Source organism: Pseudorca crassidens, chromosome 7 (genome assembly GCF_039906515.1).
Source record: "Pseudorca crassidens isolate mPseCra1 chromosome 7, mPseCra1.hap1, whole genome shotgun sequence".
Classification (NCBI taxonomy): domain Eukaryota; kingdom Metazoa; phylum Chordata; class Mammalia; order Artiodactyla; family Delphinidae; genus Pseudorca; species Pseudorca crassidens.
Window position 1 is genome coordinate 85400508 of NC_090302.1, and position 15431 is coordinate 85415938.

Here is a 15431-nt window from a genome sequence, read left to right on the forward strand (position 1 = left end):
ATTGGTCAGATGACTCAGGTCTCTATTTTTAGCCTTTTTAGCTTTGCAGCAGGTACAGTGATGATCACAGAGCCCAAGACAAATCCTCACTTAGGACTGAAATTGGCAACACACTATTAATTTGTAGATAGACAAAGAAATAGGTGGTTTATTTACTTCCATCACCTGCTATTTTGTAGAAAAACAATAAACTATTCTTATTCGTTTGGCAGTCTCAATTCCAGGCCAGGTTTTCCTTTTTTAATTAAGCACATTCAGCGTAATCTGTTCTTATAGTGAACTCGTACTTACAATGAGGCTGTGATGTTGCTGTGTATAGTTAGATCTGGCACACTGTGGTTAATTTAGGAACTGCCACTTGTGGAGTATTTTCTGGGTACAGAGAAGTAGCTCTCAAGTGGGGTGACCTTGCCCCCAGGAGACATTGGTAGTGGCTGGAGACATATTTTGGTCGTCACAGCCCGGGTGGGGCATCTAGAAGATAAAGACCAGGGGTGCTGCTGAACAGCCTACAATTCCCAGGACAGGTCCCAAATGTCAGTAGTGCTGACACTGAGCAAACCCTAGAACAAGTACGTTACAGAGATGTTTCCACACTCCCTCTACCCAGCTCCTACAACTCAACACGCTTCTTCACCGGGGGTTCTAGAGCAGGTGAATTCCCGGACTGATGCTCATATCCATGACAGCAAGTCGCCTTGCTCTCTCAGTTTCTCCTGGTGTCAAATAAAATAATAAACTTTCTACTTAGGAAGTCAGTAAACATTGCTGAGCAAGTGTTTTGAAAAGTGTTTTTCAAATACTTGATAAAAGAGGCCATTGGAGTACCAAACATAACTGAAGTCCTATAAATTCAGAGACAAAAAGGAGTGTGGAGTCTTCCTACCCGAATGTACTGGCCAAGCCTAGGTTGATTAAGCTGACGTTCAGCTTGGTCTGGGATTATTCAGAGTGAGATGTATGGGGCCTCGCCCCGACCCCACCAGGAGTAAAGTTCACGGTTTTAATCCTCCTTCAGGCTTTGCAGTAATGGTCCCATTGCCAGTTAAACCTGGCCCAGTGCAGCTGGAAAGGGAAGCGTCCAGGCCCACGTGCCCAAGCGAAAGCGCTCACGGCCCTGGTGTTTGTTGCAGGACGGACACATAGCTCTGCATCTTGCTGTGAGACGATGTCAGATGGAGGTCATCCAGGCTCTCATCAGCCAGGGCTCTTCTGTCGATTTCCAAGACAGGCATGGCAACACCCCCCTCCACGTGGCCTGCAAAGATGGCAACGTGCCGATTGTGGTGGCCCTCTGTGAAGCCAACTGCAATTTGGATCTCTCCAACAAGGTAAAGCTGGAAGGAAGATCCCTGCAGAGTCCGTCTGTGTCTGTCTGTCCACGTGTTTCCGGGTTTGGGCAAGTTTCTCTCTGCATCTTTTCATTGTTCGAAGTCAGTATTGCTTATGTGAACCTGTTCCTTTCTATAGGGCTCTCCACTTTAAGTATATTTTACATCTGACTTTTGAATAATTTCCTAGAGTAACAGAAAATTACATTAATAAGTACTTCCTGCTAAGCCCGGCTTACCATTTATGGGCATCGAGAAAGAGAGAGAGTGTGTGTGCGTGTGTGTGTGCCTGCGTGCGCACGCATGCGCGTCCCCTCCTGTAATAAGAGAACATGGTACAAATTCGGGCATCTTCCTGGAGCACTGAGTCTTCAGGAAAACACCTAATGAGTTCTGATGTGATTGAAATTCCTGGGGCCAGATTTCTCCAGTTTCCCCCACTGAGAGTTTTATGGTCAAAAGTTCATAACATCTTTTTTGTGCTTAATAAGTTTGGTAAGACCAAGGGGATACTATCATTTGGTGAATGATAAAGAAATAAAAATCCCCATATGCTGACTCCTAGAAATTAGCTAAAACCTTCTCTTTTCCCTGAATACCATCTAGATTTTCATTACCAAATATGATAGAACAGTTGGATATTCATGTGGTTTCAGCCCTGCAACTGTATGAAAGGCAAGCACTATTCTGTTACGATTATGTTAAAAACAAAGTCCAAGTAGAATTAATTTTTTAATTGCAGGAAATGTTTGTTTATAAATGGTAGACATGATACCAGCAGAATTTTATTATGATTTGTTTGAGGTAAAAAGAATTAATATCTGAAACAACTGGAAAATGATGCTTCTATCAAAAAAAAAATAGTCCTCTTGCATATTATGTGATTAATTCTAATGGGAATTGAAATTGGTAATCTTCATATTCTGGAAATATGAAAAGACAATATACTAGGTCTTAACCATTAGCTGCTGGTTGCTTTCTCAGTTTATCCTATTCTAACCTTGCCAAGTCAGTTATATAAGTGGCTTAAGGAGGAAACTAAATGTAATATTAAGCAGCATCAAGACCTAGGCTTTCCTTCCAGGAGTCTTTAAATGAATAAAAAGCAGCTTTAGGAACCTCGTGGCACTCATTTGAATACCTTTGACTTGGCCATTGTACACCACGACTTTGTGGGTCTCACGCCTTCTTCAGAAGGGTTGGTGTCAGCTTGTTTTCCTGTTCATTTTTTTCGCTGTTTATTTTAGGAAAGATGCTGGGGGCTGTAGGGGAGCTTAAAAGATGCACAGAAAAGTAAGAGAAAGGCATTATTTCTCCAGAAAGCACATCTGGCTTTACATGGTCTCACCCCGGTAACCGGTTGTCAGCGTGGAGGTGGCACAGTGACGGCCCATATCCCACAGGCAGACTGTCACTCCTTTCCCATGCTGTGTCCTGCCTTTTCCTTACCTGGACTCAATTCCCCCGGAGATGAAAATGTTCATTCAGATCCTACCCCTGTCAGCAGTATGTGACAGGAACTTGTCACTATTTTTGACGCTCATTGCAGTGAAACAGACATGTCTTTTTCTGCATTCTTCTCATGTGAAAATCCGGAGAGTGGCTATTTACTCGGCCACATCGGGAAATGCAGGAGAGGAGAGGAACTAGATGATGCAGAGTGCACGGCCCTTAACCCTTTGTTCCTTTCTGGATTGGCTCTTCTTATCAGCGAAAGTAGAAAAAGCATGTCGATACACACGTGTGTGTGCACGCACACACACACAGATGCGCACACACATCCAGGAGCCTGCAAGAGAATTCCGTGCCTGCCAAGCACTGATGAATGCCCTTCTGTGACAACACTGTGCCAGGCGCGGGTGGGGAGCAGGGCTAGGCAGGGTATGGATGGCAGGGAATGGTTCTTGCCCTCAGGCTGCTTTTGGACAGACACACAGACATTTCAATATAACAACATCTCATATTGCAGTCACTGCTGTGATAGAGGTACAGGTGCTCCAGAAACATGGACATCTGGACATTAAAAAAACCGGGAAAAGCTTTTCAGAGGTGATCATTTTAAATGAGTTAGGACTTGGACAGATGAAGAAGAGGGGAAAGCATATTTCAAGAAGTGGAGGGAGGCAGCAAGAAAGAGGCACTGAATCCAGATGGTGAAAGACCTTGAGTGTAATGCTAAGGAGTTTGGGTTTTGTTCTGTCAATCATTGGGGGCCATCAAAAGTGTAAACTCTCCTAGTCCATTTTATTCATCACACGTCTCTTCATTGACCTTCTTCCCTTCTCTAAAACTATGCATCCTGTAACCAAGACTATCTTCCTTACACAGAAATCCAAACTCTTCATCCAGGTCTTCCAAACCTCCTCCTTTCCTTCGCACTTTAACTCTAGGGTATTTGAAAGCTTCGTATCTGCTTTCTAAATCACTCTAGAAGCTAACAGTAAACAAAACATAAATTTGCACATACGTTGCAGCGTTATTTATAATCGCAAGAAGTGGAACCACCTTAAGTGTCCATCCTCAGCAGGCTGGCTAAATGAGTGATGATATAGCCGTATATTGAATATTATTCAGGTATCTGAAAGAATGTAATAGATTTCCTTATAGACATGAAAAATTATTCACAACCCATTGTTAGGTGAAAAATGCAAGGGACAGAATAGAAGGTGGAGTGTGATTAATGTCTTGGCTTTTCAGATTATTTCTCTCCATTTATGGATTCATAGAGAAAAGCCTGGAAGGTTTGAGTAGGGCTAGTTCTGAGTAGGGGAACTTGGGGGAGGGGGAGGGGGAGGGAGGCTTCATTTTTCTCCCATAGATCCTTCTGTGTTGTTTGGATTTTCTACCTGAGCATGTGTTAACTTTCTAGCAGAAACCTGTATTTGCACATAAACAGTATAAAGCAGAGATACCCACACTTGCTCAATTCATATCTTCCATAGTGTCTTAGTAATCTTTTTCATGGCTCCCCCGGAGCAAAAGAAATACCTAAAGTTCCGTTTGTTAAGTCGTTCAATCCAAACAACCTAGTATGTATGTCCTAACAACTTAGTAGCTGTGGGAATAAATGATCCACATAAATTGAAAGAAAACTATTTTTATTTCATTCTTAATTAACCCCAGTTGTATATTAATGGGATGTGTATGCTTGTTGGGCACCTCATAACTCCTCAAACCTTGGACTCAGAGTGGACACCACCACCCTTATATCCTATTCTGCGTGGATTTTCTCAAGATATTTGCCTCTTATCACAGCAGCAACCAGCCCCCTGCTGTGCATACATGATGTCATTGAAAGGAAGGCAGTACCAGCTGCTTTGAGACTTTGAACTACCTGGAGCTGGTAGTTTCCCTGGTGTCTGAACCTGCTGGTTCCATCAAAAATTTTAAATGTTCCTCAGCACCCCATGAATTCACTGTAGTGCCTCCAGATGCCTTGGGGTTGGGAACCCATAGGCATAAAAAATGGTGGGTATGGCCTTGGAATTTCACCTCATTAGAGTGTCTTCAGTGGCTGTGCTTCCATGCCTTTTCCCTTCGCTGTATCTAAATTTGAACTGTGGTGCGGATCTTTCCGGAACTTTGGGGCCCTTGAGCCCTGACTCATGCCTCCTTTCTGCTGGCGCAGCAGGAGACTTAATTTAGTTATCTTATGATAAGCCTCCCACTCTTTCATCCTTTTAAGTTTTATTTTAAAGTTACTCTTTTAACTGAGAAATACTTGAAAATGTTTTGCTTGGCTTGCCTCCCCAAGGAGATGGCAAGTTTCTGGCGAAGGGAGACCTCGCCTCCTATTTCTTCTTGGAGGATCCCAGATCCCCCAGTGATGGCCCTGTGAGGTCACTCCATAAACGTCTTCCTCAGCAGCAGCCGTGAGGACTCTCCTGGGTCTTTCTTGTCTCTTCCAGTATGGACGGACGCCTCTGCACCTTGCAGCCAACAACGGGATTCTGGACGTGGTCCGCTACCTCTGTCTGACAGGCGCCAACGTGGAGGCGCTGACTTCGGTGAGTAGCCCTCTGGCAGGAGAAAGCAATTGCAAACCCCTCAGGCCTCGAGGGCACAAGGGGAAAGGTATTGCTTGCCAGCTGCACTCCAGAGCAGACAGGCTGCCGTTAAGCTTCAGCTCCTCCACTGCAGTTACGTAAACATTTGCCCACACAAACCCGGGGTAAGATCCCGAGAACGCCTCATCCTCTTCTTCCACCAGGTCTGCACTGCCAGGAACACCTGCTGTTTCCCACTGGCCTTTTCGTTTCCTGCGTTACGCAACAGGCCTTTGTGTTTTCCATTAGGTTGTGTGTTTATCTTTTCTAAAAGTGCCCCCTCCTTCCAGGGAGGGAGGAGGAAGGCCCCCCCAGCGTCGGGGGAACAGGTGACAAGAGCTGTTCTTTTTTAAAAAAGTCCGGCTTTGCTCTTAAGCCCACAACATATTTTAAAATGAGATTTCTTTAAATCTCGTTTCTTTAAATGTCTCACTCCCGACATTCCCCGTTCCAGACCTGGTACCTCCCTGCAGAAGAAACCCTTTGTTTCACATTTCAAGAAATACCGAAGAGGAAAAATATGTCCGCTAAGAGATAAGGTTGCTGTTTTTACCGCTGCGGTGAAACATTATCATTTGAGTTGTCTCTGGCCCAACAGTGGATTGAGTCTCCATTTGCTCATGTGGGTGATTCCTAAAACTCACTAGGACTTTGCTGACATAAAGTGTTTCTCTAAGGAGACCCATGTGAGTCTTGAAATATGGTGGCCAACCTTGGGAAAATCAGGGCTCTGAGGCTGGAGAGTCATACAGGGGTTGGCAAACTATGGACCACAGGCCAAATTCAGCCTGCTGCCTGCTTCTTTTAATAAAGTTTTACTGGGACACAGCCACGCCCATTGTTTACACATTGTCTGTGCCCATTTTCACTCTACAAGGGCAGACGAGCGATTGCAACAGAGACCCTATGGTCCTCAGAGCCCCAAATATCTGCTGCCTGGCCCTTGACAGAAAATGGGTACTGGCTCTTGGCCTAGGACATTGCCTCCCTGGCTGCGCTAATGTGACAGGGATGTGATTCCCTCCCCACAAGCAGTGGGTCTGTTCTCTGCAGTGTTGAGCCCCGAGCTGGGCTCTTCTGCAGGCCCAGTGCTTACCAGCGCTCTACTTGGGGTTGTCCCTTCTTAGGGCACCTCCTCGTCCATCACAAACCCACCTACCGCCGTGCAATGACCTGATGAGCCATTATCAAACCCTGACCATCCATGCCTTGGCACTCGGTCCAGCTACTCCACGATAGAGCACTGATGTACATTTTGATGGGGAGAAGTACTTTTTTGTTACAGATGTTGCCTCATAAAAAATAAACTGTCGGGCTTCCCTGGTGGCGCAGTGGTTGAGACTCCGCCTGCCGATGCAGGGGACACGGGTTCGTGTCCCGGTCTGGGAAGACCCCACATGCCGCGGAGCGGCTGGGCCCGTGAGCCATGGCCGCTGGGCCTGCGCGTCCGGAGCCTGTGCTCCGCAACGGGAGAGGCCACAACAGTGAGAGGCCCACGTACCACAAAAAAAAAAAAAAAAAAGTAAACTGTCGAGGACGGCTGTGAAGATGCCAGCAGCTGCTCCTGCCTACCCGGCAGTGTGGGCCGGGACCTCTCAAATGTGTGACCTTCGGCCTCTGCTGGGTCCTTGGGCTGCCCCCTGACCACTGTGAGCCCGCGGTCATCTCCCCATGCCTTTGGCCTCCCCTCAAGAGGCCCTCGGGTGTAACTCTGCTCCCCACCCTTCCCAGCTCACTGCAGACGCTTCTCCCTGGTCCCTACGAGTCCACCACGGGGCCTCAGTCATTTATTCATTCAGCAGATACTGAGCATACACTGCGCACCAGGCACAGAACAGCGAACACAGAGGGGCCAAGTCAGGCAAGCTGCCCCTCCCTCGGGAAACTTCTAGTCTAATGGGAGAGAGTCAGACCCAGGGGTCACAGCTACTGGATGGGACCCGTGAGAATTAAGAGCCAGAGTCCCCAGGGACGTTTCCAGGAGTGTCAGGACCACTCCTTAGAGAGAGTGGAGAGAGAGAGAAGGAAGGGCCCAGGCCGGCGGAGCTGGAAGGACAGTGAGCTGGAGCGTAGCCTGGACTGGCCCGGCCAAGGTGGGGCTGGATGTGCATGGCCCCCCAGCGGGCATGGTGGAGACGGGGGTCTCCTAGGGCGGGGAAGCCACGTGGGCTCCACGCAGGGTGTGGGTCATCACAGAGGCGCCGTGCTGCGGGCTGAGGCCGGCTCCACGGAAGGACAGCTTGCTGCCTGTGTCGTACTAGACTTCGTAGTAGCCACATCTGACAAGGAAAAAGAAACAGGAAATTAATTTCACTGATATTTTCATATGTTAAAAGTAACATATAAAGTAATGTATTTTGCCCAATAACATGCAAAATATTATCATTTTGACTTGTAATCAGTATTTATAAATTATTGAGATACTTCCAGTTCTTTGATTGAAGTCTTGGAAATCTGGGTACATTTTATACCCACAGCACATCTTAGCTCGGCCACGTTTCCAGCCCCGCGGAGCCGCGTGTGGCCTGGGCTGCTGCCTTATTGGACGGCACAGCCCAACCCTCTTCGTGAGCCAGCTTTTCCCCTCTGCCTGACCGCAGGGTTCTTCCCGTCGGGCACCACCTCCCTCGACCCTACAGCTCCTCTAGCTGTTACCCTGCCTCTCCCAGTCTGTTCTCAGCCGGGATAACTGAGAAGAGTCTTCTGAAGGTCCGGTCCTCTTTTCCCTTCCCTCCCACCTCTCCTCCTCCCGCCACAGTCTGTCCTCGACTCCCGGAATTCCCTCGACTCTGCAGAAGCCCCAGTCACCTCGCCTTCAAAATTTTTTTATTGTAAAATAAAACATTTTTTTTAAGGAAAGGACATAAGCAAAAGTAAAACTTGGTGGATTTGACAAACACCTTTGTAACCCCACTAAGGTCAAGAGGTAGAATTTTCGAGGCCACCCCAGAAACCCCCGGTGGCCTGTCCCAGCCGCAGCTCACCCCCGCCCCTGCCCCCAGTGGAAGCCCCACTCTGACTTTTGTTGTACTATTATCACCTCCTTCCTTACCTTTCTTTGTTGTCTTGCTCACCTGAGTGCCAGCAGTCATGTCTAGTTATCTCTCCAGGACACGACACTTCCTTGACACTCTTTCTGGCCTTGGGTAAGAAAATCCTACTGGCCCCTGCTTCCCCTCCCATCTCTGCTGCCCTCCTCCAGCTCCAAGGCTTCTTGCTGCTGTTCCACGCCCCCTGGCCGGCTGCCCTCCCGCTCTCTGCCCCCTGCTCCTCTCACTAGCCCCAGGGCTGCAGCTGCACTTAGGAACTCAGGTCCACGTCCGGGTCTCCGGCCCCACTTGTTCCCTGAGCACTGCGCTGGGACCCAGCCTGGTGAACACCACCTGTGGAAGGCCCCCCGCCTCCACGCTGCATCCTCTCCCTCCAGGTCTGCTCTCCTCCCTCAGTGTCTGCCCTTTGCAAAAGCCTTCTGCGTACATCCAATCGTCCGGTCCAGGAAATGTGGATGCTCTCTTCCCTGGCGTCACACTGGTGGCCACATCCTGGATTCTTCTCGAACTCACAGCTCTTCGTCCTCTGCCTCCACTTGGTTAAAATCTCAGTGTATTTCCCCCAGGACCAGCTCTGCCTCGGAACTGGTCCCTCACCTGTAGCCTCATGGCCCTCCTGACAGTTCTGACCCAGCACCACATTTATCATTCTGGAAAAGCCAGTCTGCAGTGGGTTCCAGTTGCAAATCATCCCGGGGCTCCGTTGCCCTCAGGATGTGCCCTCCATGGCCTGGTCCCTGCCCACTGCCCACCTCACCCTTCACCTTGCACCCCCTTGGCTATACCATACTGAGTAGGACTCTTTGCAGGTCCGGGGACCTCGCTCATTCCACCTCAGCCAGTTGGTACATGCTGTTCCTTCCCTCTGGAACCTCCTCTGTTTCCAGCCCCACCCCTTGCACATAGTGCCCCCACGTACACACACATACCCCTGCCATGAGGCAATAAGACATGCTTCTGCCTTCACAGGGAGAGCCTTTCAGTGCCTAGGAGGCACCCAGGCACATAGTAGTGCGTGATGTTGGTGTCAGGAAGATTCCGGAACACTAACTCTTTGTCGTCTTGCAGTATCCAACTGGAGCCCCAGGACGCCTCCTCTTTCCCAGTCCCCTTCAGTGGGTGTGATTTGCCCCCTTTCTTGCTCTGTTGGAATTGACTGCTGATTCTCCCATGAGGCTGTGAGCCCTTGGCCATGATCACGTGTAACTTGTCCTGGTCTCCTAACTGGTGTCCCTGCTCCCATCCTGCCCTGTCCACAGTCTGTTCCTCACACAGCAGCCTGCCTGACCCTGTGCAGACATACGTCAGATCATGTCCCTCATCTGTTCAGACCTTCCTTCAGCGTAAAAGTCCTTGTGATGGGGACGTCCCTAAAGATCTGCATTGCCTCCCTGTCCCCCATCTCTTCCTCCTCCTCCCCTTGCTCCGCCTGCACCAGTCACACGAGCTTCCTTGATATTCTTCAAACACGAGAGTCATCCTGCTGCCTCAGGGCCTTTGCACTTGCTGTTCTTTGCAAGACTTCCTCAGGTATCCAAATGTCTTGCTCACTCACCTCCTTCAGGTTTTGACTCAAATAGAACCTTCTCGGGCTTCCCTGGTGGCGCAGTGGTTGAGACTCCGCCTGTCGATGCAGGGGACACGGGTTCGTGCCCCGGTCCGGGAAGATCCCACATGCCACGGAGCAGCTGGGCCCGTGAGCCATGGCTGCTGAGCCTGCACGTCCAGAGCCTGTGCTCCGCAACGCGAGAGATCACAATAGTGAGAGGCCCGCGTACCACAAAAAAAAAAAAAAAAAAAAAAAAAAATATATATATATATATATATATATATATATATATATATATAAAACCTTCTCAGTGAGACCTCCCAGACCACTGTGTGTGACAAGCAGGGCAGTGAGTGCTAGGATCGCTCGTGGGCCAGCTGCAGACCTGGCACCTTGCTCAGGGGTGCATGGTAGCACAGAGCCAGAATGAAGAGATCCGGCTCCTACCCTTTTCCCTCTTGGACAGAAAGTCAGGGAGTTTGGGGACACTCTCAGCTCTTTTTTTTTTTTTTTCTTTGATGATTACTGCTGCTTGCTTTTTCTGCGCCTGGTACTTTGTTGGTTCTTTCCATTTGGTTTTCTCTAATCTGCTCAAGAACTTATGCAGTCAAGGTGTCATTTCTCATGCCGTAGATGAAGAAACCCAGGCTTCGGGAGGCCGAGTGACTGACCACACAGCGGGGGAGGGGCAGAATCCGGACTTAAACCTGGGTCCTTCTCACTCCAAAGTTCAAACTCTTTCCACTACACTGGCAGACATTGCTTTTGGAAGCCCAAACAGTGTCCTTTAGAGCGACACGTTTTGCAAACTGTGAAGTGCTGTGCAAACGTAAGGAATTGTTATTGATGGCTGTTTTCCTGACATTTGAGAGACTTAACAGTGGAGAGTAACTTGGCCAGTGAACATCCTCTGTCTGTGTGCTATGCAGATCTGAGGTCTTCAAGAGAAATTCATGGCCAGTCACACCAGAGGACAGAAAATTTAAGTCGAAGCTCAGATTGCTTCCAACTAAGGCAACGGTCCCAAAACTTCGCTGCACAATAGAATCACGTGGGAGGGCTTTCGAACCCTAATGTCCAGATCGCACCCCAGAGAGGTAGAAGCAGAGCATACGGGTGGGAGCCCGGCAGCAGGAGTTCTTAAAGACCCTGGTGATTCCAACGTGCTGTGAGATTTGGGAACTAAGGCCTGTTCTTATCACATCAGGAAGGATCTAGACAGTTTGGCATGCATCCCTGGTTTGGATGTGGTGTCTGACAAATTACCTAATTCACCCCAAAGCAAACTAGAAGCTTTCGTCTGCCCGTTGGAGCCATTTCAGGACTTGAGGGGGGGCAGAGAGAGGCGGGTGGCATGACCGTAAAGCACGCCTCCTCCGGAGTGCCCACCTGAGCTTCGACCACAGCCTACGGCTGTGGTTCTCAGTTGGGCAGCTTCACCCCCCAGGGGACGTTTGGCAATGTCCAGAAACACGGGGTTGTCACAGCTGGTGGAAGAGGGATGCTACTGGTGTCTAGTGATGGAGGCCAAGGTGCTGCTAGCCATCCCACAGCGCACGGGACAGCCTTCCACAGCAGAGAATCAGCCTGGCCACAATGTCAGTAGAGGCTGAGAAAAGCTGATCTGACGGCAGGGATTGTGACCTGGGTTGAGAGATTGGCAGGTGTGCTGTCCGTCAGATCCGGGCATTCCCCCAGCCTCCCCGGGGAAGAGAACTTTAACTGTCACTGGTGAACACTGAGAGATGGGCCAAAGGCCCCTTAAGTCTTCTTATTAAAAAAAATACTGCTTTTATTTCTTTTGAAGTTGCCTCCCATCTTTTCTACTTTTAAATTTGTCATAATTCCTAAAACCGCAGCAGAAAGATCCCTCAGCCTCCGTTCCCTCCTTGGTAGTGCGTGAACAGCCGGCGTTCCTGCCGCCCTGGAGTGGCTCTGAGGTTACTGCACACGACGCACTGAGATTATTAAAAGGCGCTCAATAAATGTTAGCCATGATCGTGCATGTTCACGGCCTGGAAACAGAAAGGAATTCGTTCAGTGTGAAACTACAGCCCTGTGAAAATTCTCTAATTAAAAAGCAAACACCAAAGTGCTGTGGACCCTTAAGGATTTCCTCCTTTTATGTTCACCGAAAATCTTCAGATAAAAATTGTAAAACTCAGCCTTTCCTTTGAAATGCACAGTAATTAACAGTAACTAGCTTGATATGAGTGCTACAGATTGTCTATGGAAGGATTTTTTTTTTTTGCGGTACGCGGGCCTCTCACTGTTGTGGCCTCTCCGTTGTGGAGCACAGGCTCCGGACGCGCAGGCTCAGCGGCCATGGCTCACGGGCCCAGCCGCTCCGCGGCATGTGGGATCTTCCTGGACCGGGGCACGAACCCGTGTCCCCTGCATTGGCAGGTGGACTGTCAACCACTGCGCCACCAGGGAAGCCCTATGGAAGGATTTTAAAACGTTAGCTTCCACTAACTAGAATTCGCCAGCAAATGGCAGTCTTTATCGTTGGCCTAACTGAAGAGAGGAGGCTCAGGACACAGGGTAATCTGCCCACTAACGGGGTGCCCGGTTTGATTAAAGCCTGTGGGCCTGAGACATCTCGCCATTGGACCTCAAAGCACCGATGCACGTTTTTTTCTACCTCTTATCTTCCTTTTTTGGACAATCAAGTGAAATAAGGATTCCACAGAAAGGGAAAAAATCCAGGACATGGTCTTTTGTTCACCTTATTTGCTTCTGATGCCTGTTACACTGTTTCTGCCTCAGATGGCAGTACTGGTGTATGGAACACACAGCGCTCTGTCGTGAAGGAAAATACTAATCGTTTTTCTCCAACAGGATGGAAAGACAGCAGAAGATCTTGCTAAATCGGAACAGCATGAACAGGTAGCAGGTCTCCTCACAAGACTCCGAAAGGTGAGAAATTGTGTCTGAAGTGCTCTGTTTTTATGTGGAAGATTCTGTTTTTTCCCTTGTAAACTATGAGGATGAACAAAAGAGGCTTTGGACACACAAGTGGTACCAAAAGGCACTGGTCCTGTGCTGTGGTTTGCATATCGATTTGCATGAACACATTGGCTACCTCTCTGATTTCTTCTTCTGTATCGAGACTTGGAAATCATTGGCCTCTTTGCAGTCGCTATGCCTGGTTTCCCTCCTACCCGCTTTGTAATACCTGCCCCCTCCCCACCGTGAAGTAGAGGGGAAATGAGAAAGCTGACTCTGCTTCTTTCTTTCTTAATGTTTCGAGCTCCAAGATATCACTTGTGCTCCAGTTTATCAAACCTTGTTGCTCTAAGGTTTGAGGAAACATGACAAAAATAAGTAAATGCAGGTGTACCTTTCCAGCCCACATCATAGCAGTATGTACTGAGAGACTTCAAAATAGTCAAACCCTTTAAGCTAGGGATTCTATGTCTGTGACTCTCTCCTGAAGAAATGGAAGAAACGCAGAGAAAAAAAGTTCTATGCACAAAGATGTCCATTGCAGTATTATTTATAATACAGTAATAAAAATTGGAAACATTGAATGACCAACAATGAAGTCTAGTAAATTGACAGACAGCTATAAAAGAGAGTGGTTTGGGGCCGTTAAAATGTTTTTGAAGAGGTTTTAGTAACAGGAGTTTATTGCTTAGGATGTTCCTGGGCTTCAAAGCAGAAGATAAATTATGTGCACATTGTAATCTCAGCTATGTCTTTTTAAAATGCATGGAAAGAAAAGGGTAACAGTGGTGTCTTTGGATTTTGGTTTTTTAATTAACACTCTTCTTTAAACATTACTGTATTTTTTCCAAATTTCCTATAATAATCATGGAATAATTTTTCAAAAGACAAACTTTATAGGAATAAAAAAAATTGCTCAGTTACGTGCTCATTGAAAAGGTATTGTCCAGAATAAGCTTGGGTATCCTACAAAGATCCTGCCATATAAATTGAAAAGTGCCTGGGGGAGGGATTATAATGTCTTATAATCACAGTAACTTTCACAGCTACTGAAAGTTTGAATTTTCATAGTGGTCCCCTGGTCTCCTGGTCCTGGTTGAGGGGGGGAGTGAGAAGGGACACATCCGTAGGTTGGAATGATTTCTTCCCCAGTGCTCGGAGTTGACCTGGGGAAGATAATTCATTTTCACACCTTTGTGCTTTGGATCCTGTGAACTGATAAACACTGAGATCCCCCAGGCCACTGCAGGGGTTCAGTCTCCCCTTTGATCTAGAGGTTCTACAGAGAGATCCCTCCTTATTCACACGTTCTTACAGGAAAGACTTAAATTAACTCTGGGCTTCGAATTCTACTCTGTACCACCACGGACTGTCTTATTGTGAGGGAGAATTTGAACTAGAAAAACAAGGGAAAACTTTTTGTTTACAGGCAAAACAAGGGGGGTGCAGGGGAGCCTATGAGTCTGTCAGCAAATCAATAATGAACTTTCACATAAAATCTCCTAATCTTAAAATTCACTTTATTTGAAGCTATTTTCAGCCAAATGAAACACACCCTCAGGCCACCGGTTTGCAACCTCTGACTTTTGCTGGATTTTATAGCAGGGAGCCCCACATTGGAGTGTGTGTGGAGTCTTAACGTTCATAGACAAAGTGTCACAATATAAGAGCTGTTTTAAACTGATTCCCCATTATAGTATTCATCCATAGAGGAAAGAAACTGAAACGAAATCTGGTCCACAGGCTGGATGCGCACACGTTTTTACAGTTAATTATTTAGCCTCTAGTATGGACCACTGGTAGAAAGCAACACTTTATCAGGCTTAACACCTTAGCAGGTCTATACACATGCTGAGTCAGGTATTCTCAGGTTTCCCAAATTCCACAGACGGGGATTTTAGCCCACCTGCCACTCCCGGCACCATCGTCCTGATCGTAGCCCCAGCATTGTCCTTGTGGGTGTTTTGTGGGCTCAGCTGGCACGCGGGGAGCCCCCTCACAAGTGTAGCACTCTGGACAATCCCATTGCCGCATACTTTCCTGGAGTGCTGTTCACCATCTCAGAAACTCTTGTTATACGGCAGTGACGCCAGGGGAAGTTGCAGTCTATTCATCTTTAAGCAAAAATCAACTGCAAACCACGATCTCCAGTGGTCTGAGGGTCACCCTTGGCCGAGGGACGAGGCTTCTCCTTGGACTGTGCTGTGTTTTACTGCCCATCTACCCCTCAGGAAGATCCTTCCTTTTATTTAAAAACAGATTGCTACGCTGGGTGCAAACCCAGATGTCTATTATGGCAGATTGGAAACAACGGATAAATGCCCAGAAAAAAAGACAGGAAGGAGAGTACCTAACACGGTAGCTGAGGTTGGGTGGATTGGATGGGTGTAATATGTTTCGACTGCTTTTATAATTAGGAACGTATAGAGGAGGTGCCGCTCCACGCATCTCAGGGAAGGGTGGCTGTTTCCAGACCAGAATTTTGAATTCCGGGTGGCGTGGGTTC

The 15431-nt window shown here is 47.9% G+C and overlaps 1 protein-coding gene across 6 annotated transcripts in view; it reads left to right on the plus strand.

Moving 5' to 3' along the window:
- Nucleotides 1–15431, plus strand: part of DAPK1 (death associated protein kinase 1) — a 210773-nt gene that overhangs the window by 158378 nt on the left and 36964 nt on the right. For all 6 annotated transcript variants that reach the window (XM_067744791.1, XM_067744797.1, XM_067744795.1 and 3 more), the window contains exons 17-19: nt 1134–1331; nt 5240–5338; nt 12818–12895. In XM_067744791.1, the coding sequence (XP_067600892.1) occupies nt 1134–1331; nt 5240–5338; nt 12818–12895 (375 nt within the window). The remainder of the gene's footprint in view (nt 1–1133; nt 1332–5239; nt 5339–12817; nt 12896–15431) is intronic.